This window comes from Castor canadensis, chromosome 4, assembly GCF_047511655.1.
Source record: "Castor canadensis chromosome 4, mCasCan1.hap1v2, whole genome shotgun sequence".
NCBI lineage: Eukaryota > Metazoa > Chordata > Mammalia > Rodentia > Castoridae > Castor > Castor canadensis.
The window spans coordinates 150,400,471-150,423,576 of record NC_133389.1 but is presented as its reverse complement, the minus strand read 5'-3'; the positions used below and the strand labels follow the sequence as shown (position 1 = coordinate 150,423,576).

The 23,106-nt window shown below is 37.7% G+C and overlaps 1 protein-coding gene across 7 annotated transcripts in view; it reads right to left on the bottom strand.

Moving 5' to 3' along the window:
* Positions 1-23,106, bottom strand: part of Spats2l (spermatogenesis associated serine rich 2 like) — a 160,910-nt gene that overhangs the window by 44,857 nt on the left and 92,947 nt on the right. For all 7 annotated transcript variants that reach the window (XM_074071347.1, XM_074071348.1, XM_074071349.1 and 4 more), the window contains 3 exons: positions 12,783-12,891; positions 9,294-9,343; positions 6,682-6,928 (listed from right to left, as the gene is read on the bottom strand). In XM_074071347.1, coding sequence (XP_073927448.1) covers positions 6,682-6,928; positions 9,294-9,343; positions 12,783-12,891 — 406 coding nt within the window. The remainder of the gene's footprint in view (positions 1-6,681; positions 6,929-9,293; positions 9,344-12,782; positions 12,892-23,106) is intronic.

The window sequence follows — 23,106 nt, the reverse complement described above, 5'->3', positions numbered from 1 at the left end:
ATGGTAAGGATTTTTAAAAAGTCTGCTAGGTTCAGTAATATGGAACCCTTTGGCAAACTTTGTGAGAGCACTTTCTTTGGAGAGATGGGCTACAAGCCATAACAAGTAGGTTAATGAGTGAGAGGGAGATGAAGAAAAGAGTCGGTGAGTAAAGATAACTCCCTTAAGGTATTACTAGTAATGGTCTAGTGATGGATCCCCAAGGAAACTCTTTTCACATTATAATTAGTGTTCACTTTGACTTGCATTTCATCATTCTTCCATTTCTGCATCACAGTGTAATTAACAGATATTCAGAGGAACCAATAACTTAGGAACAGAGACCAAAACAGGTTTATTCAGACATGTCCATTTTGCCTTTTCATAATTTCTTTACCAAATGCAAAGAGAGGGAGTAGTGGCTCAAGTGGTAGAGCTCTTGCTTTGCATGTGCAAGGCCCAAATACTGAAAAAAATTGAATGCAGATAAACTATTATTTCATCAAAATCCTATGAAACTTGAGCAGTTCAGAAGCTGGTCACATTCTGACCATAAACAAGTTTTTCGGTTTCGTTTACACTCTTTTTATAACATGTCCTGTGTCATTACTATCTTTATGGGCTTATTTACACTGAAAGGTAATAGATAATAAAATAAGGTTAAGTTGCTGATGGCAGAAGATAGACATGTTAATAAATCAAGTGCTGATCTCTGTCTTATTTCCTGGGGAAAACAGGTTCAGTTCTTGCGTTTTGATAGAACCATTGAAATTTTTGTTCCAAACCTTTTTTGTCTTTGTTGGGGTGGTCATTCCATTTAATCAAGTCCATCTGAACTGAAATCATTTTAAGTGTGGTTATAGGTTCTGCAGGTGTGGTATTCAGAAATGAGTTGTGTTGTGTTTTTGCTGGACAGTTGAAGCAGAAGAAGTTCTGAACTTTACCTGCTCATGTGACATAACAGAGGTTTCTAAGAGTCTTTTGTCCTTGAGTCATACAACCTATGTCTGTCTCTGTCTCCTTCTGCTTTATCATACCCAAAGAAAGGAAGCAAGGCTCTGAGTTGTGGAAAGTATAATCTAAGGCCTGTCTTTAAATTACTTGGACAGTTCGAACACAGTGCTCCTTAAAGCAAAGGCTGAAGCTAAGGAATATACACCTATAAATGGGAGTTAAGACTAAGAATTTAGGTACTAAAATGAGAACAGTAACTATGTGTACCCATGTAGCAGTACTTAATGTTAGCTATATATTTATAATAATAACTATATTTTTATAGTTATTATTACAACTAGTTATTATAGTTATATTTTTAATTTTTTAAAAATAGCAAATGACAATTTTAATTGTAAGGATTTCCACTATGGTGCTTAAAAAGTTTACATAAAATATTGGCTGTTCGGCTCACCATAATTGCCTGGATCTCAGCTTAAACGTTTCCTCTTCAGATGCTTATGTCACAATATGAACCTTATCTGAAATAACTGAATGTACCTCTTCCATGTCCTCCTACTTGCTGCTTTCACACTCATCATAATCTATAATTATCTTAGTAACTTAGTTGTGTTCTGGCCTATTGTCTCTCTTTTCCCTATCCCCCAAAGAATGTAAACTCTGAGAGCAAAAATCTTTTGTCATCTCATTCCCTTACTGTAGAAAAATACCTGGTATGTGTTAGAAGCTTAAAGATATCAGTTCAGTGGGTAAATCAGTGATATGAAAGTTAACTCTGTGCCAGATGCTGTGCTAGTCACTTTCTGTATCTCATTTACTACTCACTCGACTCTTGTAGAGTTATAGTTTCTGCTTTGCAGATGAGGAAAATGAAACACAGAGTAGTAAACTTGTCCTGGATCACATATCTAGTAAGTACCTATCTAATAAGATTCAAAGGCAAGTTTTGAATCCAAACATGTCTACTGCTAACTGCTCTGGTTGTTAGTCATAATATTATACTGTGTCCATTTGAGAGCTGGCTCTGCTAAAATCCTTGAACAGACACGTGTCTTTATTGTTAAAATTCTAAGCTAGCTGCTTTCTTCTTGTTGACCATCTCTAATCCTCTGGTTCAGTATAAGCTTAGAGAAACCCAGGAGATATCTTGGGGCTGGGACCAATAGTGTCATGAAAAACACTGCTTGGAAACCCCAGGGGAACCTCCAACCATAAAAACACTGTAAAATAGTGGTAGGATGTTCTTGGTTTTTTTGTTCTTGCCAAATGCACCAAGGAGGGACAAGTGACCAACATTCTTAAATAATAGGACCTTTTCTTTCCCACTTGGTTTACTTAACATTGAGATTGAGAAGACAGTTCTGTGTAGAAATCTGGAATTTGCACTGTAATGGGAAAATGGCAGGGCCGCTCCTGACCTATAATATAAGGCAGACTATGAAGTGGGTTTGTGGAGGTCAGTAAACAGTTTGGGACAAGGAACTGGGAAAGAATACCTGGCTTCCCAGGATGCTTAAAAAGGATGCTGGGACACAAAGGAAAGAGGCAGGGGCTGGGGGTGGGGGATGGCTGGTTGGAAGCCACCCCAAAGTCTATCTCCATGAAGTTGCTGGTGGCCCATAATCCTGCTCCTTTCCCACTCAGTGGACATTGTGTCAGTAGGAGAAAGACAACAGAGGAATCTGATTTCCTCTTCTGGACTAAATGGAGAGAAGCCACCTGCACGTATAAGCAATACAAGCCTCATGAAACATAAGAGGAGGAGGAATATTTGACAAAATTGGACTTTAAGATGCTTTGGACATTTAGATGGGGGCCTTAGGAAAAAAATGTACTATCTTTGGCACTACTTTTGGTAAAAATAAATCTTGATCTACTTGCCTGACTCAGTGTTTGAAAACGGATGATTTGATTGGATTATGTAAAAGATCTAATTTGAGCTGCTATTAAAACTTCTGAAGTAGAGGAGAAAACTACTGTCAAGCTTAAAACATACTCCCAAACTTCTGAGCTGCATGCTGACACACAGCACTGTCTCACTTGACAGTGCTGTATTTACAGCCCGAAATGATGGTGCTTTGGGTGGTTATTTTTCATGTAGGAAGTAACACTAACACCCCTAGCCACCTGCATATATCTTAAAGCTTAACTTTTCCTCCACCAGAATGATTCTGTTGAAGACTTTAAAAAAGAGAGATCCTGAATGTCAAGGTGTTATAAAAAGATCATTACTGAAGAGCTTCACAACTAGTGGTCTGGAGATTTCTTTCGGGCTCATACTGTGAACCCACTCAGGTACAGAATATAATTATATGGCTTTGTTATTATTACTTTTTCTAATTTTTCAATTATACGTATTTTTAGGAATTGGAGAAGCCACGGTTTTAGTAGTAACTCTCCATTGTGTGCATAAAATTACATAGACCCAAGCCAGGCTTTTGCTAACCACAGAAGAGTTAACAAGAAGAGCTAGCTCCTCAGCTTCCCAACCTGGGAGCCACAGCTTCCTCAGCTCTGAAGTGAGGAGATAGGATTTAAAGGTCTCATTCATCCTCTCAGCTCCCAACATTCTACTCAAGATTGGAGGCAGAGTGCCCAAGCCCTGTCGCTCATCTGTGATTTGTCCATTAGAGGTCTTAGGATTTCCGATAGATCAAACAAGCATTTTAGTCATTTAACAGTTCTGAAGTTTTGACATCAATTTCCTGATGAACCTTCATTATCTTTGGAATGTAAAACCTAACCAGTTACAAACTCACTTTATAATTTGTAATCAAAACATGTGGGCTGATAATGAAGTTAACAGTCAACCAGGGGATTCTTTTCCAAACACACCCAATAACCTTCCATTATCATTATTTATTCTTTAACAGAAAAGCTTACACGAAGCATAAAGTTTGTTATGAACCAGAGGCATTAACAAATAATGCCTTCCTGTTAAACAAAACCAAAGGGATGTATTGGGATGGTTGTTTGCACGATCAAAAATTCTTCATAGAAAGTTCCATGTTAGGGTTTACCAAAGTCACACTGCACAGAGAACTGCCTTAGTGAACATTAACTTTCAAGGCAGCTATCTCTTATTCACTGAAAAGTGAAGCACATCTGCCTTGCATTTACTCCAATGTCATCTACTTGACAAAGTTACTGAAACTGTTTTAGGAATAAAGCATAAATTATAAGTAAATGAACAAATATATGTGTGGGGCTTTTAGCCAATGATTGATATCAACACAGCAACTTGAGTGATTAGATTGTGAAAGTAATTCATGTGAAAGCAATAGCAAGTAAAGCTGGGAATCTGCTGCTTGATTATTTAATTTCTTTCTCCCACCCTGACTATAAATCAAAACGTTCTAAAAATTGTAAGGCATACTAAAAATTGAAGTAAAAATTCTTGGAGAATGTGGATTCAAAATGAAAATAGGTTATTTTTGTTGTTGTCATTGTTTGGCTTTCTGAAACCATCATGTAGTCAGTAAAGATGATCTGAATTATAGTACTATTAATGAAGTTGTTAGGAAATGTTTTTCTGGAAGATTAGTGCTTTGTGAGCAATTTAAGGGCTTGTTAGTGTGTTATACAGTGTGTTAGTTGTTTAATGTGTCCCTCATTTGGTACATATTATCATGCAATTTCTGTTTGTTTCTCTGTTTCTTTTGTTAGCTTGCACTCTTCCCTAGGCAGTGATAGTGTCTATTCATCTTTGGTTTGTTACAGGATACCAGTGTCTCATAAACAGCATGGGTGCAATATCCAAGGATGCTGAGTAATGTTCTCCTCATTGCTTCCTACTCCAAGTCCTATCACCTTGACAATGGGTCCTTCAACCATGAAATGCCCCTGGGTCACTCAGCAGATGTGGCACCTCTGCTTCCCAAATCTTAAATCCACCAGTGTACCCATTCCTTCTCTGCAAGAGTAGAATAGCAGAATGTGATTCCCTAAGAGCCTAGACCACACCAGATCCTTCTCAGCATGGTGGTGTCTAGCACAGTACTCTGAATGGAGTGTAGTAGGTCACTGATTCAATAAACTTGGAATTTTACAACTAAAAGAGAACTCTGGGAGTCAACCAGAGTGGTGGTTTCACTGAGGATCTACAGCCTCATAGGAAGTATTCTAAAAACCGAGGGAACATTTTGAACATTTACTAAAACAATTGTGTATGTATGGGATGGGCAGGATGCTAGATGATTTACAATCACAGGAATGTCCTGCACAGAAAGAATCGTCCTGTCCTGAACTTTATCATGTCCACCTGCACATTCATGATTGTTAAAAAAAATTATATGAGCCTAGATAGTTTCATCATGGGATTTCCCCATAGTTGGATTTTTTATGATTCAAATTCTATGTAAATTAAGGGAAGATGGTAGTGTACAGTGTTTATAACTTGACTAAGACTCTTTCACAGAGTAGCTAACTTCACCAGCAGTCCTGGTATGGGAATTGGCACCTAACACCCCTTGTCAGTCTGCAGTTGTCACAGTTGTAGTCTCAGTAACTCTATATATACAAATATACTTAACACTTCATTCACATGTCAAATATAAAGAAACAGTGTCCACAATATCCAGTTGAGTATTGTCTTACTTCTTTTAAGTGCAAAGTGATTCCTTTGAGGTGGGTGTGACCATTTTGCCACTTCATAAGGCCTTTTATTTTAGTTATCCCTGAAGTTCTTCTATTTCTATTGAAATTCTATTTCAAGGTAGATTATATTATATGTAAATTTTATTTTAGGATTTATAATAAAAATGGGGCAGTGGGTCAGATAGAACTGAGAACTACTGATCTATTAGGTTCCAGTGCAGTTTGTTTAAATATTTGCCCCCAAATTCATGTGTTGGAAACTTAATACTATGCAATAGTGTTGAGAGGTAGGACCTTTAAGAGGTGATTAGGTCATGAGGGCTCTGCTCTTATGGATTATGGACTGAAGTTGTTATCATGGGACTGATTTAGTTATTGCAGGAGCAGGTTATTTATAAAAGGTGGGCAGGGGGGAGTTTGCTCTCTCTCTCTGTCTCTCTCTTTCTTTTGGACTTCCCAGCCTCTAGAACTATGAACCAAATAAACTTCATTTGTTTATCATTTACTGTCTTACTGTCTGTGGTATTCTGGTATAGCAGTAATAGAAAAACAACTAAGACAGATTTCTTATTTTACAGAAAAGAAATGGGACACTAGAGAAGAAATGATGCATCCAAGGTAAAACAATGGATTAAGAAGCAGCTTTTTGTAGATTAATGTATAGCTTGTAGCACAAATAATTAACATTCCAGATTCTAACATTCTGAATGTTCTATCACATAATATAAAACCCAACAGGAGTTGAAATAATTTGGCCTATCTTCCTAAAGGAAAACATTTAGTAACATTTCCTTTTGTCACCAATTATCTTTCCTTTCACCCGGCAAATTCCAGCAAAGGTGTCTTGATGAGTATCTCTTTAAACTAGAGTTTTCTTTTTCCTGAAGATCCTAGTGTGGTCTAGAACTATGGATTTTTTTTTTTTTAAGGGAATCCTCAGACTTATTGCCAGCCTAGACTGGGCACTTCTCTTTGGCCCTGCTGCACCCTCCGCCCAAATCTTGGCTTTAGGAAGCCCACATAGGTCTGTGCACAAGAGGAGCTACCTTTTAGTTCCCCAGTATCACCAGCAACAACCACTTCCTCAATGAGTACCAACTGCATGCTTTTCTTCCATGTCTTCCTAAGCAGATTTACTTAGGAATTACTGACCTGTGACCCCACGAAGTGCCTTTGATGGTTCCTCTACTATTGAGATTTTTTTCTCACGAAGGGCAAGGGTTGGTTTTTCACTGGTGGAGTCAGTAGATGAACTGTCCTTCTCACAGCCATTGACATGGCCATTCTGCATCTGTGCTACCTGTGGATGCAAGGGCCCTGTCTCAGGCCTCTCCATCTTGTCTTTAGCATCTTTGTTGCCTTGATGCTGCTTGGATTTGCTTCTTTTCCTTTTATTGTTCTATGATGAGAAACAAGTCAGAAAATAATGCTGTTCAGCTTGACCCTTTAATATAAGGTGAATCTGAGCGTTGAAAATAAGATAATCTTTTTTGGTTCCTTTACATCTTTATTAACCACCTAAATTAACTTAAGTATTTTCTTTCTACGTTACGTTGTTTAACAAGCATAGTAAACAAAAAGGTTCCTTTAAAAGGAAACAAAAGTAGCAAGGAATGGCTTAAGTAGCAGAGACATTATTTGAGCAACTTTATAGTGTCTAAGGTATGAATGATAATACAGTAAAATCTTGTGACAACAAGCACTGAAAGAACTTGAATTCAGTATTGGTGCAATTAAGGACTAGCTCATTAAAGTGTTATGGGTGGGAGTGGTCAGGTGAACACTAAAGTTCTATCATCTAGGGAGGAGGGAACCAGAGTGAAAGACAGGCAAGAAAAAGCAGGCAACCTTGCAAAATGAAGTGGAAGGCAGGTCTCCCACGTAGGTACTAACCAAGCAGATTCCTGGAATTGCTGCTACTGTCCAGGAAATTCCAGGCATCTATACGATCTATTATCACCCCCAGAACTTTTAAGCTGCAGCAGACAACTGCTCCAAGGTAATGCCAAACTGATCTGGCCCACCTGGATTTGGATTGTGCAGCCGGACCCATGGACCTATCATCTGCTACTTGAACAGCATTGCAAGACTTATTTTTATTCACATTTTCTACAACTGAAGACTTTTAGACCCCAATATCACAATAAGGGGCCTTTCCTAAATATCACATCTTTCCTAAAATGCCCTAGTAATGAGTATATACTATCTTAATATGATCTAGGCTATGAAGAACATGTTGCTCCTAATTACTTTACTTGGCTTTGGTTTTAAACCCAGTTGGCATTCAGTGTTCTTAACAATCAGTGTTGCAGACCAATCAGAACAGATACCTGACCATCTGGGAATCTGTGAATACCAGTTGAGTATCAATCTGGCTTTGTTCTTCTACAGACTCAGAAAAAGAATGTTTCCTCTTTTCCATTGTCCTCCCCACTCAGTTTTTTTTTTTTTTTTCCTTTGAAACTGCAATCATGCTCCAGTAAGGGTTCCTCTAGGTGAGAGATGTGTATAGCTGGTTACAGGAAAAACAGGCCATGGTACCTATATCCCCATCAACCCTCTGTGGCATCTGGTTTTCAAGTTCCATGTGCATGGGTTGGGGAGACCATTTCTCTACTGAGCCCCTAAGGCTGAGTAAGGAGTTGGGTCTGCAGCTGCCAAAGGCTTCTTTTTCACTTTAGAGAAACTGAAAACCTAAACCACACATCTGAAATTTTTCCATGTAAAGATAAATACTGCCTTTCAATCACTTGCAAATCATCTTCGTCTCACAAGAAGTCTGGGAAGCTATGATTAAAGATAAGCAGAGACTGTCAAAGATGGTGGCATACAAGGTAGAAAAAATCTCGTAATTCTTCCTATTCCACATGACACTAGGAGGAGGAAAAAGAAGAAAGGAAGATTCCAGTAATTTCCGTAATCTTGGGGTTGTATGAAAGTAATACTGCCTTTTGTTTGTTTGAAACCTGTTTCACAGGCCTGTTATCTTCCCTTCATGGGGGAAAGAGTAGGCTGATGTTAAAGCCTTCTGGGAGAACCAAAACACAGGGCCTTGCTGTGCCACTGTAGAAATGGGTGAGTCAGTGACTTTGAAAAGAGCAGTACATTTTTGCTAGTGTATACACAGGCATACCATATATGTGCCCAGGAGTCAGTCTCCTTGTGACTAGACAAAAAGCAACAGTGCAATTTGACTGAGACAGAGTAAAATCTTGTTCCCTCCACTCCCAGTGAGCAGTGTAGCAGTGTTCAAGGAGGTCCCTTGCTCACTATGGCTTTAAGGTATTTTCTTTCTTCTTTTATTAAAGCTCTACCTTAGAATTCAGCCAGAAAAAAGTATCGCAGAGTAGCCTTGAACAGATTCTTTCAGTTGAAAACAAAAATATATAAAAATATATTTAGAGCTTCTCAAGTATCTTAAAACACTCCTTAATTTTTTCCTTTGTACTACAGGATATGTTCAGACAAGTTAATGTCTTGAATTAACTTGAATTCTCAGGCTGGGTTCCCCTTAATGCTTACAAAGAAACACAAGTCTGGAACTTTGTTAGCACACCTGGTGGTTAAAAATACTGACAAGAAAATAAGGGCATTAGGAGTGAAAGTAGCTAGTAATTTAAGAAAGGCATGAATTTGGAAGCTTTCTGGGTGTGCATATTAATGTATTGAAAGAAGCATAAAATCAGCAGCTTTGTTAAAATGATAACAGCTTATGAAGATTTTGACTGAAGATGTTACTAATTCACAATCAACATTAATCTTACCTTCTTTTTTCCTGTCATATTCCATTCTTTCAGAACCTGAATTGCACTGCCTAGATAAAGACAAAGAATCTTCAACAAATATCCACATAATAAAACACCACACAAAATTCATCTCTTTCCATCCTGGTAGCAATTGCGGTGGCGGGGGCGGGGGGGGCTGCTTTTCATTTGTTTTGATACATTCTACTTTAATAAAAATGCCAGGTTCATTTCTTATTTCTCAGATTTTCATTTAATTCACTGCATAATCTTGGTTTTACCAGAATATTAAGCCATACTATATGAAGCTTACTTTTTTTTTAATCATTATATTGTCTTAGGGAAAAAGAAATCGGTCTTGAGAATTTTCTTATGAATTTTCATTGCCATAGGTAGAATTAAAATTGTTCTGTTCATTATATGAATGAAACTACCTGTAATTTTCTGAACCAAATATGGGATTAATTTGGGATTCGAGTAATATTATTAACCATGTGAACCATAGTTTTCTGTCTGGCCATTCCTTCCCTTTTTCTACTCTTATTATGTTCAAGACTTGCAGGAGGATGAGGAAGACAGGTCCTATGATGTTAGTTTCTCTCTACTCATTGTGAAGAGGAATGGGACGTGGTCTTTTACAAGGCCTCCATTTTGAAACCATCGAAGTTCACTAAATGACCAGTTGGGTCCCAGGGACTGTCTACACCCATCACATATATTCATGGAAGTGCACTGACTCAGAAAAAGCCTGACTTGATGAAGTTAGAATTTTTCTTGTTGTCGTTTTTGCAATACAGGGGTTTGAACCCAGGATCTTGCACTTGCTAGGCAGGCATTCAACCACTTGAGCAATGCCCCAAAACTTTTCTGCTTTACTTAATGTTTGAATAGGATCTCGTGTTTATGCCTGTGGGTCTGGACAGTGATCCTCCTATTTATGCTTTCCATATAGCTGGGATGTTAGGCACACACCACCACACTTGACTTTTTATTGGTTGAGCTAGGATTCTGTGAACATTTTGCCTGGGTTGGTCTTGAACTGCAATCCTTACAATCTCCAATTGTAATCCTGAGTAGCTAGGATTATGGGTGTGGGTCAGTGCTCCTGGCCCTTACATTTTTAAAGAATGTTTTATCACTGGCCGACTACAATTAATGTTTCCACATAGTCTAACACAGTTCATACTGTCCAACTGTGCTGACAAGTTACTGTTAATGAGAGCATCCGTTGTTTTCATAAATACAGGCAGTTCTTGAAGAGAGTGGCTCTTAAATGTATTCTTATAACAATTTTAAGAATTCTCATAAGATCATATTAGACTTAATAGCTCTGTACAAGGTATTGACTAAACAAAGATAAACTTTGGGCTAGTCTTTGTAACAAACTTCAAATTAGTAGGGTCCCAATTATTGAGTTTGCTGTCACTGATAGATAAGCAGGTGACCATACTGCTAATGTTTAGATAGGTTAATTATTCCTAGCTCTTCAAAGTTTCCAAGTCAATGCTCCTGTTAGACTTGTATGAGCAGTTAAAATAATAAAAGACTGCATCTAAAAGTAAGCTATAATTTATATTTTTTATTGACTGGGCTGGTTTTACTCTAATTTTCCCAGAGAATTAATATTTCCCAGTATTCCCCTGTTGAAGAACTGTAGGAAGTCACTTTTACGAGTTTTCTTGGTAAGTCACTCCAGTGGTTAATAATCATTAGGGTCATTCTTACAGTTAAGCTTCCATTTTCTAAATAAAATTAATTCTTTAAAAAATGTAAATACTATTCTTTTTTAATAAGAAGAAGGTGAGTTATCAGTACTTCAATTTTTGTATTTTGACATAAATTCTACTCATAATTTGGACAATAAGCTGATAGTAACTGTAAAGAAGAAATACCTATATTTACAGAGGATTTTGAAAGTATTATTGTTAAATTTTAATTATACTGAAACTGCTTGGAGTTTTTTAATTCACTTGTAACAGTGCTTTTAATATACCTCATAAATGACTCCCAATAACTATTTTTGACGCTCAGTGGTTTTAAACAAGTTTTCCTGTTGGTTCTCAACCAAAATGGTATGAGGTGCCTCACCAGTCAATGAGCTTTGCTAATGAGGTCTCAAACATGGTCAATGTGAAATTTCCAGAAGGACTGGCAAGGTGCTCTATTTACATTCAAATGGGTTTGATGACAGTCGCTCAGTTACTACGTGACTGTGCATCTCGTTGGGGTCACACAGTAATAAAACTTTCTTGATGGGGACCTTGGGGCCTCAACTCTAGTGGGGTTAGGAGGAATGGAGATCACAGCCCTTTTCCTTTCCTAAAGCTTCTTTCCATGTAAGTGTTGACAAGTGAAACCTGAAAGAAGAATTCACCTGAGCCAGGATATACATATTTCTGAAAGCATTTTCAGAGAAACTGCAACTGATGTTGCAAAGTCAGATTAATATTACATTCTCTACTATTTGATCCTAATAACTAAAGATTCTAAATCTGTTAGTTTATAAAGAACAGTGAGAAAAGTTACATGTGGGAGATCTGTCTGTAGGTCTATTTTGAATGATAATCATTTGTTATTTTAGTTAGGACCCTAAACCTTGACTCCTGATATCGAAATGTGAGCATGTTGCTTGGTTCCAGGATCTTGCCCTGAAATGCAATTATATTTGTAAAAACTCCTACTCCCAGGAAAGTTACTAAATCATACTGTCCTTGACGACTAAAGTGAAAGAGGCTACACTGACAAATGTGCTGACGGGTCTTCCCTGACCTTATTTGCCAGGTAACATCCAGTCAGTTCATTACTAACGGGAGAGAAGACATTCAGTAACTAAGGAGGACAGGTAATAGATCTCTGTTCAAAACTGAAACTTGTTTAATTTGACTGGAAAATTTCCCCGTAATTTACAGAGAATATATGCTTAAAGTTGAAAATTGATAGAATAAACATATTCCTGAGACTTTAAATTCAATAATGTGACTGGTGATGTACTATCCAAAAAACAAAAAAAGTTAGAAAGCAAAATGGTGTTAAGAGTTAGGTGAGATGAACTGACATTTTGCTTAATTAAGCAATCTAAGAATCATGAAGAGAAAACCAGTCTGCTTAGACTCTATAAGCATTGAGTTCAAGGGTTCTAGTCATGATGCTAAGTAGAGTTCTGCTGGTTGAAGAAGTGAGAAGGCCTTCAAGGTTAGCAGTGAAGTTCACTATCCTTCATTCACTTGGATATGTCTAGTAACAAACTGGAATAACTGTAGACAAGGAAACTGGTAGCATTATAATCAATAATCTTTGAAAACTATCTTTTAAAAAATATTAATGAGGGGAAAAAGAACTTCTAAATTCTGTTCTTATTGAATATATGTTTTAAAATCTAGCATATTTTTTATGAGAAATAAAGAATTAGGAACTAATTAATATTTAGCTCATTTAAGGAAAAAGTATAGAATACCTGGACTATTCTACACCTACTCTATACCTGCACCTTCAGGGGACATGTATACTCACCATCCACGAAGGCTTGCACAGCTCTGTCCACATTAAAATCAAACTGTTGTAGCACCAGAACTATTTCATTATTGCTTTTATTAGGAACAACTGATCTTACTGCATAGATCTATAAAGGAAAAGAAAAGAAAAAAAGAGAGGCAAACACTTTAAATATTTTTCACCTATGAAGCTCCCACAGGATAGAACGGTCACTATTAGGAGGGACTGGAAGAGCCAACTAATCTATCTTCTTGCCAGCAAGCATACTCCAGGCATTTTAGACCAGTGAACATATATCCTGGTAATCACCTTGATATCTACTTTATTTGTGCATACACTTTACAGAGATCTCCTTGTTAGGCCTGTAGGAACAAGTATGAAAAGCCAACTCTCATTTGGCAGTCCACCTCCCCCAAGACTAAGATGCATGCAAAATGTGTTTTCAGTGAGGACACAGAATCTTTTTCTGTCTCAGGCTTCCTTTCCACTGGCTCAGGGAGTATCTTTAGAAAATTTACAGAAATAGCTTCATTCCTCAGCTTCTCTATCTGCACAGTGGAAACAGTCATATGAGGGTCACAGATGTATACTGTGAAACTCCATTAATGTTTATGAAAATAGGAAAATCTGGAGCACTGCATTTTTTAAATGGTAATATTAGCTATAATATTACTACAGAAAATATCTCAAACACACTTCTGAAAATCAACCACTGAAAATAGTAAAAGTAAATACATATAAGAGCTAAGGAATTCAATTTGTGCAAGCTTATATTCAATCATCAATGACCTAAATGCATTTTAGTCAAATTTAGCTTTCTTATTGCCTCTTAAAATTAATTGACCTTTCCCTTGTCATTATTACAGAGTGCTCTATTTTAATAAAACCTGACTCAGTACATACTCTATCAAAAGGATTTCTATACTAACCAGCACTACAGTGCTGCATGGTGCAAAGGTGAGTGAGCGTAAAGCACTGTACAATCTTTACATGTTTTCATTCACAGTTAAAGTATGACCAGTGACTTTTATAGTTAAATGCAGTTTGTTATCATTAGATTCATGGAATATGGATTATATGTGCATGGTCTGTGTAATGTGACACTATTGATCAGAACAGACTATTTCTTGATTAAGTTAGAAAATAGGGAGCCTATTCCATATAGATCTGTATATAAGAATAGTTAAGTTATAATGAGAAAACAGCATATGCTGTGGGATATGACTTATAGAGGGTGCTGGCATTATTGATTAAAAAGTTGGTTTCAAATCCTGACATTTATAAATGCTAAATATTTAGGTTTTACTGAGAACTCTAACACAATATGTATTTGTATATATGTGACTCAAGAATCCTTTATTTTATATTCTCACATATTATGGTTCTTAGGGTTTTTTTTTAGCCTCCATTAAAAAAATTAACCTTTAGTTAGTTCGAGAAGAATTAACTTAGAAGGTAACACACATGTACAGGAAATCAATGCATGTCAACTCCCTGTATAGCTAGTCTTATCTCAACTAGTAAAAACCCTTGGTCCTTCCTATTATTGCTTATACTCTCTCTTTAACAAAATTAGAGATAAGGGCAGAATAGTTTCTGCCTAGTAGCAAGGGGTAAGGGAGGGAGTGGAGGGTGGGTGTAAGGGGGGAGAAAAGACCCAAACATTATATGTGCATATGAATAAAATAAAAATTAAAAAAAATTAACCTTTAAAACCTAAGTTCTAACTTCTTCACTGGTCCTCTTCTTTTTTTATTGTTGTGCTGAGGGTACATTGTGGCATTTACAATAGTTTTTATAATACATCACACTTGAATTCACCCCACTCCACCATTCTCCTTTATTCTCCGCTCTCCTCATCCTGGATTGGTTTCAACACATATCGTTTTTCCATGTACGTATGTGTGTACACAGTATTTGCACTATATTCTCCTTCCTACAACCTTTCCCCACCTCCTCCCCTTCCTACTAGTGCCAACATCACCCAGGAAGGACCTGTTCCGCCCTCCTGTTCTCTGATTTTGTAAAAGGAAAAAAATGACATTTTTGCTTGTTTAAGATAGCTACACAGGGAGTTTCCTTGTGGCACTCCCTGTATGTATGCATTATGGCCCAAACTGGTTCATCTCCTCTATTTTTCTTCTTTCTACCTTAGTACCTTTTTAACAAAATTCTATATTCATTCTTAGATAGAGAGTACATAACCATATTCACCTTCTTAACTTCCTTCTTTTACCTTCCCCCTCTTATATGTGACCTCCACTTAGTGTGACCTGTTTTTAATAATATTGTTGTATTTGTATTAGGTCTATATTCCATATATGAGAGAAAACACGTGGCTTTTGGCCTTCTCAACCTGGCTAACTTCACTTAAGATGATGTTCTCCAGTTCTATCCATTTACCTGCAAATGACAAAATTTCATTCTTCTTTGTGGCTGAATAAAATTCCATTGTGTATAAATACCACATTTTTTAAAATCATTCACCAGTAATGGGGCATCTTGGCTGTTTCTATATCTTGGCTATTATGAATAATGCTGCAATAAACATAGGTGTGCAGGTACCTTTGTTGTAACCTGACTTATAATCCTTTAGGTATATCCCTAGGAGTGGAATTGCTGGATCATATGGCAGTTCTATTTTTAGGTTTTTCAGGAGCCTCCATACTGTTTTCCATAGTGGTTGTTTTACACTCCCACCAGCAGTGTATGGGGGTTCTTTTTTCCCTGTATCCTCACCAACATTTGTTATTGTTTCACTGGCCCCTCTTTAAAAATCTAATTCAGTGTATATTATTTATTAATTAATTATTTTGAGACAGGGTCTCAATGTGTAGCCTAGGCTGGCCTTGAACTCATGATCCTCCTGCCTCAGCCTCCTGAGTATGGAATTATAGGTGTGTGCCACCACATCTGGCCAGTGAATATTTTTTGAACACCTATTGTGTGATGAGGCACCAAAGTTCCTAGAAGACAGAGATACGGGGGGATATATACATTGATTAGATAATTAATATATAACAAATATAGAACATATAATGATTAGACAAATTAATATATATTTATAACTTGCACATACATGCTATAAAATCATTGGCAGGGAGACTTTACAGATATGTTCAGAAGGGGAGGACAAGTGAGAAGAGGTAGGTGGGAGGGGAATGGGAAAGCATTTTGGACCAAAGGAATCATGAGTGAATGGTGAGGCACAGTGAGGAGGGAGTAGTTTGGAGGTAAGGATGGAGGGAGGTAGAGGCATCTATAGTACAGGGTAGTCAGGGACCAGATTAGACAGGACTACAAGGCCATGCAAATAATTTAGGTCTTGTGAGCATCCCTCACTATCCTTTCATTGAGTTGTCCTTTTTCATTCATTCGTCATGTTAGGAAGAGAGGTTTTTCTCTCCCACCCCACTTTTTAAAAAAAATTTTAAGAGATGCCAAAATTGGAAGAAAAACAAAAACAAAAACAAATCCTACATCTAGCCCAGGAAGGTTATTAACAATCTAATAACAAATAATATTTGCTTTGTAGTTACCAGTGCATTGGAGTTACATATTAAAATAACATGTTATCCTTCTAATACCTTTTAAATAAATTTCAGCAGTCCAAGCCACTATGGTTTGGTTCGTATCACATAATTTTTTTAATAATTAGCATCATTATAACTTCAAGCAAGCCCTTCTAAATAATACAATGCTTAGTTATTAATTACATAAACTACATTATTATTGCATTAGCCCAATGTTTTCAACCCACCTACACAGCTGTGTGAGCAGTAAAGGACACAGCATTATGGAATAAACATAAAAATAATTGCTCCCCCTGCTCCAGTCTTTCCCCTGCAAAAGATAATGTCTTATTATGTTAACGCAAAACATAATACAAACCACTGCTAGTAAGACCACTTACTTTTAATATACTTATACTACTCTTTCCTATTATTCTTTAAACAGAAACAAAAACTATCCATCCATGGCCCGATATGTGCTGAAAACATTTTTTAATCTTGCAATTTTATATACTCTGACTCTGACAGTATCTCCAGAAAATTGTCAATAAATGAGTTCTGATAACAAATCTAACTCTGAAACCTGGATATAATTCCCAGAGGATGATAGTTAATTAAGAAAGATATTCCAAGTTTTATAGAAATGAGGGAAAAAGGAAAAAAAATAGTTCCTGCCGAATCTTGGGTATTCCACAGTAATTTTGAATTTTAGTGACTTTCTGGGTCAACTTGTATTTCTGCTTTGATCACTGGATTTTGTTAACATGAAGACAGCAGCATTGTTTCCCAGTCTTGTTACTAAAATTCACTTCATTTATTTTCTTATGAAAATGTCCTTCTTTTGAGAAGGATGGAGAAATTACATGTATTCATATGTGCACATAAACACACAGGAATCTCTCTGTGCCAACTTCATGATTCAGGGAGTCCTAAGGGTTTAAGCATTCAAAACTTAGAGAACCCTCGTTACAAATTATTAAGTATGAGGCATGTATGGCCAAGGCAGAGTTACAGTGAAGTTGTGCTCAGAGCTGCCTCTATGTTTGGAAATGCAGCTTCTGAGAAGGAGAGCTCCTGGAGGAATAGATCAATCAATGTGTGACTAATGGTAGTTTGCATATGGAGAATTCATAAAATTCATGCATGCAGTGCTGTTTTGCAGAGGCCGTTTCTGCCATTCCCTCATTGTCACAGCTCAAGCTGGTGTGGTGGCTGCTGCAGTGTCACACCTAAGCCCACTGCTGGAAGCTCCTGCCCTTGACTGCAGTCTTCCTGGGCATTCAGGCCAAAAACAGAATGGTCCATTGGTGCCCACCAGGTGGCTGACTACTTAAGGCCTTGGGTGACAATCAAAACTGCTAGTTAGTGGCTCATTTAGCAACTGCTTTACTTTTCCAAAATCACGTTCCTGTTTTGCTTCTACTAATTTAAATCTCGTTTGGCAAATTCAATTTGCTATTTAGAAAGAGCAGATTGTTTTGATGTTACCTTCTGAGCATTTTTGTCTGGATTTCCTCCTCTCTGGGGCTTTCTATCTGGCCATACAGGCTCTGGCACACTCTGCCTCAGGCCCACCCTGCTGGCATGGCTGCTGCACTAACTATGCAGCCAGTAGTGTCACTTTCTGGCTTCAGCTCCCCTGTACCTGATCTGTCCATTTAAGAGCTGTTAACAGGTTTCCTCGGTCACACTGTGCATTTTTTGAGGCTGTTGGTGATGTTCCTTAGACATTCTTCTTGGCTTACCAATGAGTCACTTAAACCGTCTGACTTTAAAAAGTGTTTCTAACCAAAGTTTTGAGTCCACCTACTCAGTTGTGTGATCAGCAAAGACCCAGTATTATCAATGAACATAAAATGGCTGCTTTGTCTGCTTTCAATCTTTTCCCTGCAAATTCATTCCAATGCTTCTTCTCTTTCTAAAATACAATTGCCCATTGGTACCCATGGGGGATTGGTTCCAGGACCCCTACAGATACCAAAATCTATGGATGCTCAATTACCTAATATAAAATGGTATAATATTTGCATGTACCTTATTTACATCCTCCTGAACACACTAAATCATCTCTAGATTACTTGTAATACCAAGTAAAAAATTTGGTAAATAGTTATTATACTGTATTGCCTAGGAAACAATGACAAGAGCAAAGTTCAGTTACATGTTCAGTACAGATGTAATATTTTTCAAGAATATTTTGACCCATAGTTAATTGAATCTGTGGATTGGGGGTATGGAGGACTTGACTATATGAACCATTTTGCCTCCTTTCATAAGAACTTAAAACTAAAGTGAAATATCTGTAGCCTGGCATTCAAGATCATCAACAGTTGGGCTCCAACCTGCTTTTCCAATGTCCCTCTTACTCTACCTCATCATGGACAAGAGCTCCAACCCATTTTTGACTTCCTATAACCACCTGTGTCTGGGCTTTCCCTTTCAGCTAAGTGGTGTCTGCTTATCTGAGTCTTACTTTCCAGGTGGAATGCTGTGTGTTCCATGAAGTTCTTCTTAATCCTCTCTGCCAGAGAATCCTGACTCCCACAGCCCTTTGTCAGGTATCTTTTAACACTTAACACCTTTTCCTTTATGGCCTAAGGATTCATGTTCATGCAATATTGCCTAGATGATAAGCAATGAAGGCAAAATCTTCCTCTCAGTAGTTGTTGTGTAGACACTGTGCCCACTCTATAGAGTGACTGGCATGGTACATGTAGTAGGAATTTAATAAAAATTTTTGAGTGAGAAAATGCCAACCTGTAGCTACCCCAGGCTGTAGCCTGGAGTTAAGGAAAACTCCATCAGCATGTTTGCACCTCCCATCACTGCATCTACTACTCATAATAACAAGGGTAGATCTCCGTTGACTGTGATATGACCTAAGCATTATATGAGTAGGGAGAACTTATGTATGTTCTTTATATTTCAGTAACAGAGACTGAAAGAATATTCGATACTTGTAAGTTCTTACCGTTTTGCTTCTGTATAATAAGGAACTCACAATATTTTGTGGGTTTTTTTAAATAGGAAAAAGCACAGTAACTGCCTATGTATCCTTCTAAACCTCAACTTAGGTGACAGACATTGGTTGAGTTTTCACTAAGTGACAGGTACTGAGAACACAAAAAAGAGCCAGATACAGTTCTGCCTCGAGGAGTCACAGTCTAGCAGCAGGCCAGAAATGTCCTCAATAAAAGCACGCAGTAAGTGCTGTACCGTCCTTATGAACAAGGCACTGTGTACTACAGAGAAGGAAGCAAGTAAGTTTGCCTGAGGACGGGAGAACAGTTTCTAGAAGGGAGAGCCAAATGTCATGGAAAGAGCTTTGGAAGTTCTAATCTTGGCTCTGCTACCTGCTAGCTCTATGACCTTGGGTGAACTACTTAGATCTTTATAAAATAAGGACATTACCTGCTAGCATATGTAAAAATGGGAGGAGACAATGCATACAAAGCATGTGATATAGAATTTGACATGTATTAGCTGCTCAATAAATTTTAAACAAAAAATGTGGGAGCATTTACAATGGGTCATGAAGAAGGTGTGGCTCTGAAATTGCAAAAATGTGTAGCTAGAGTGTTAGTCAAGACTTATTTGGGGAAGACTGTTCTGTATACCTTCTTCTTAGAGAACTTCCTCCCTTCACAGCCTCACCTGAGGGACAGTGGACACAAGACTCTCCCTAAGCTCCCCTGCTCCTCATTCTACTGGTACCATAGGAAGTTCATCTTTAGTGTAGCTAATATGTACTTTTGTCTTCCTGTTATTCTTTCATTTAGTTATTTAGTAAATAATTCATTCAATTATTTACTAAATGTTCAGGCACTGCAGTAGTGGCTAGACACAGCAGTAACAAAAGACTGACAAACCTACAGAAGGAAAACAGATGTAAACACATAAATTAAAAATACAGATGCACCTCGACTTACAATGGAGTTGCATCCCAACAAATTCATTGTAAGTTAAAGATGCATTTAATATGCTTCATGTACATAACATGTAGCTTAGGCTAACCTACTTAAACATGTTCAGAACACTTACATTAGTCTACAGTTGAGCAAACTCATTCAACATAAAGCTTATTTTGTAATAAAGTACTGAATATTCCAACTTATTCAGTACTGTGCTGAAAGTGAAAGACAAAATAGTTATATAGGTATTGCTTTCGCACCATTGTAAGGTTGAAAAATTGTGGAACCATGATAATGTGGGGACTGTCAATAACTGCACCCCATGCTAAGTGTGTGCTATATAGGAAACAATCAGAATATATTAACAATGAATCGAAACGGTCAGAAAGTGGCCTGGCTTAGAAAGTCAAAATGGACCAATCATATTCTCTGTCTTAGGATTTCTATACAAAGGAAGAGAAGCCAGAGTAGAGGTGATTAGGGGCTGGCGTTAGAGCTGCCTCACTTGTTGCTTACTAACTTTCCAAAGTTCCTTGTCATTTTGCCAGACCTGTGTAATAACCTTTTTCAGCTGCACTAATTTGAGAGGGTTTCATTTTCTAGAACAGGTAGCAAGTGTTTGGAAGCAATATTAGCAGATAGGGCTGGAAATAAAAAATAATACAGCCAAGTAATTAATCCAATTGGCAAAGGAGAAAAATGGGAGATATTAAAGATTTTAAATTCAGAATATGAATGAAGGATCAGAAAAAGAGAAGCCACGAGTCTTGCTAGAACATCTCTTCTAGCATTCATCTTGCAATAATTATATATTTATGTGATTGTCCCCCCTAGGATGTGAGCTCCTGAGTGACAGGGGCAAATCTTTAAATCCACAAGGTCTCTAACAACGGGTGGCATTTGACACATGGATTTATCTATAAATGAATGACTGAATGAATAAAAAGAAGCAGGGAATCTAGTAAAATGTTTTAGTATATTTTTTCAGCGCATCTGTATAATTTAACATAAGGTATTACACAGTATTAAAAATCTTATTGGAGTCAAGTCCAAAATATATAGAGTGCCTGCTAGGTCCTGGGCCCAGCATATGGCTAGTTCCAGCCTTGAAGAGCTTGCACTGTTGGAGGTGAACTTGATCTTATCCCTTACAATAAGGACAGCAATCAAACAACCGGCAACCTCCTTAATGCACCAGTGAGAATCAGAGTTATTTATGGGTTTGCCATTCCTGCAACTTTGAAAAGGAATTTATAATCAGCTTTGGTCACATTTCTCAAATGCTGAGCCATTCAGCGATGCCTTAAAAACAGCTCATCTGTACACGTTTTGCTTCACATGCTGGGTCACTAGTATTATCTATACACTAATGAAGGCAGTTCTCCTGTGAATCTTGTTGGGGAAGAAAATACTCTTTGCAGGCCAGTACCTTTGCATCATGTTTAATTCCATAATTTAATTGCCTTTCGAACATCTACTTCCTTCCAGCAAAAATATCCATGAGGCGTCATCATATTCTACTTGGCTGACTTTCTGGGAATTAATACCAGAGGCATAAATCAAAATTAACTTGGGGGGAGGGAGCACAAAACCAGATTAGAAAGAATGAAGATTTGAAGATGAAAAAAAAAAATGCAGTTTTCATAGACTCATAGGAAGCCTGAGGTGAAGGAGGGTGTTAAGAGAAAGTCTAGTTGTGACTTCTCAAACTTTAAAGTACACCCAAATCACGTTGGGTATCTAATTAGAATGCAGATTCTGACTCAGAGGCTCCAGTGAGGAGTGTTAAGATTCTGCCTTCTTAGTAAGTGCTAAGTCAATATAGATGCTGCATGTTTGGGAATTTGCAGGCAGAATAATGGCTCTCCAATGGCCCTGATACTCAAATTCCCCAGAACCTATGAATATGTTAGGTTATAAGGCAAACTTAAGTTTGCAGACAGAAGTAAGGTTGTTAATCAGATGACCTTGAGATGGGGAGATTATCTCCGGATCCTTACAAATGGAAGGAGGTAGAGTCAGAGTGATACAAAGTGAGACAGACTCAACTAGCCACTGGTAGGTATGAAAACAGAAGGGGCAATGAAGCAAGGAATGCAGGCAGATTCTGAAGCTGGAGAAGGCAAGAAAAATCACATCTTCTCAAAGACTCCTGAAAGGAACGCAGGGCATGGACACCTTGATTAGAGTCACTGAGACCCTTTCAGACTTCTAATCTCCAGAACTGTAAGATGGTAGATTTCTATTAGTTTTAAAGTCACTAAGCTTGTAGTGATTTGTTATAGCAACAATGGGAAATTCATACAACAGACTACTCTTGTCTTTCTCTATCCCACGAACTGTCCCCCCACCCTTTTTTTCTGTCCAGTATTGGGATTTAAACTAAGTGTCTTGTGCTTGCTAGGTAAGCCCTCTACCACTTGAACCATGCCCCCAGCCCTTTTTGCTTTAGTTATTTTTCAGATAGGGTCTCTTGTTTTTCCCTCTAGCCTGGCAATCCTTCTACCTATACCTCCAGTGTAGCTGGGATCACAGGTATAAACCCAGGCCCTGCTTGTTTGCTAAGATGGGGGTCTTGATAAAGCTCTTTGCCTGTCTAGCTTCAAACTGTGATCCTCCTGTTCTCTGTCTCCTGTGTAGCTGAGATACAGGTATGGACCTTGTTTTGAAAAATCTAACTGTCAGATGTAAACTAGTACAACCACTATGGAAATCAGTATAAAGTTTCCTCAAAAAAAAACTAAAAATAGGCTGGGTGCCAGTGGTTCACACCTGTAATCCTAGCTACTCGGGAGGGAGAAATAAGGAGGATGGGGTTCAACACCAGCCCAGGGAAAACAGTTCATGAGACCCTATCTGTGAAAACAGCCAAGGTGCCCAACAACCAATGAATGGATAAAGACAATATGATACACACAC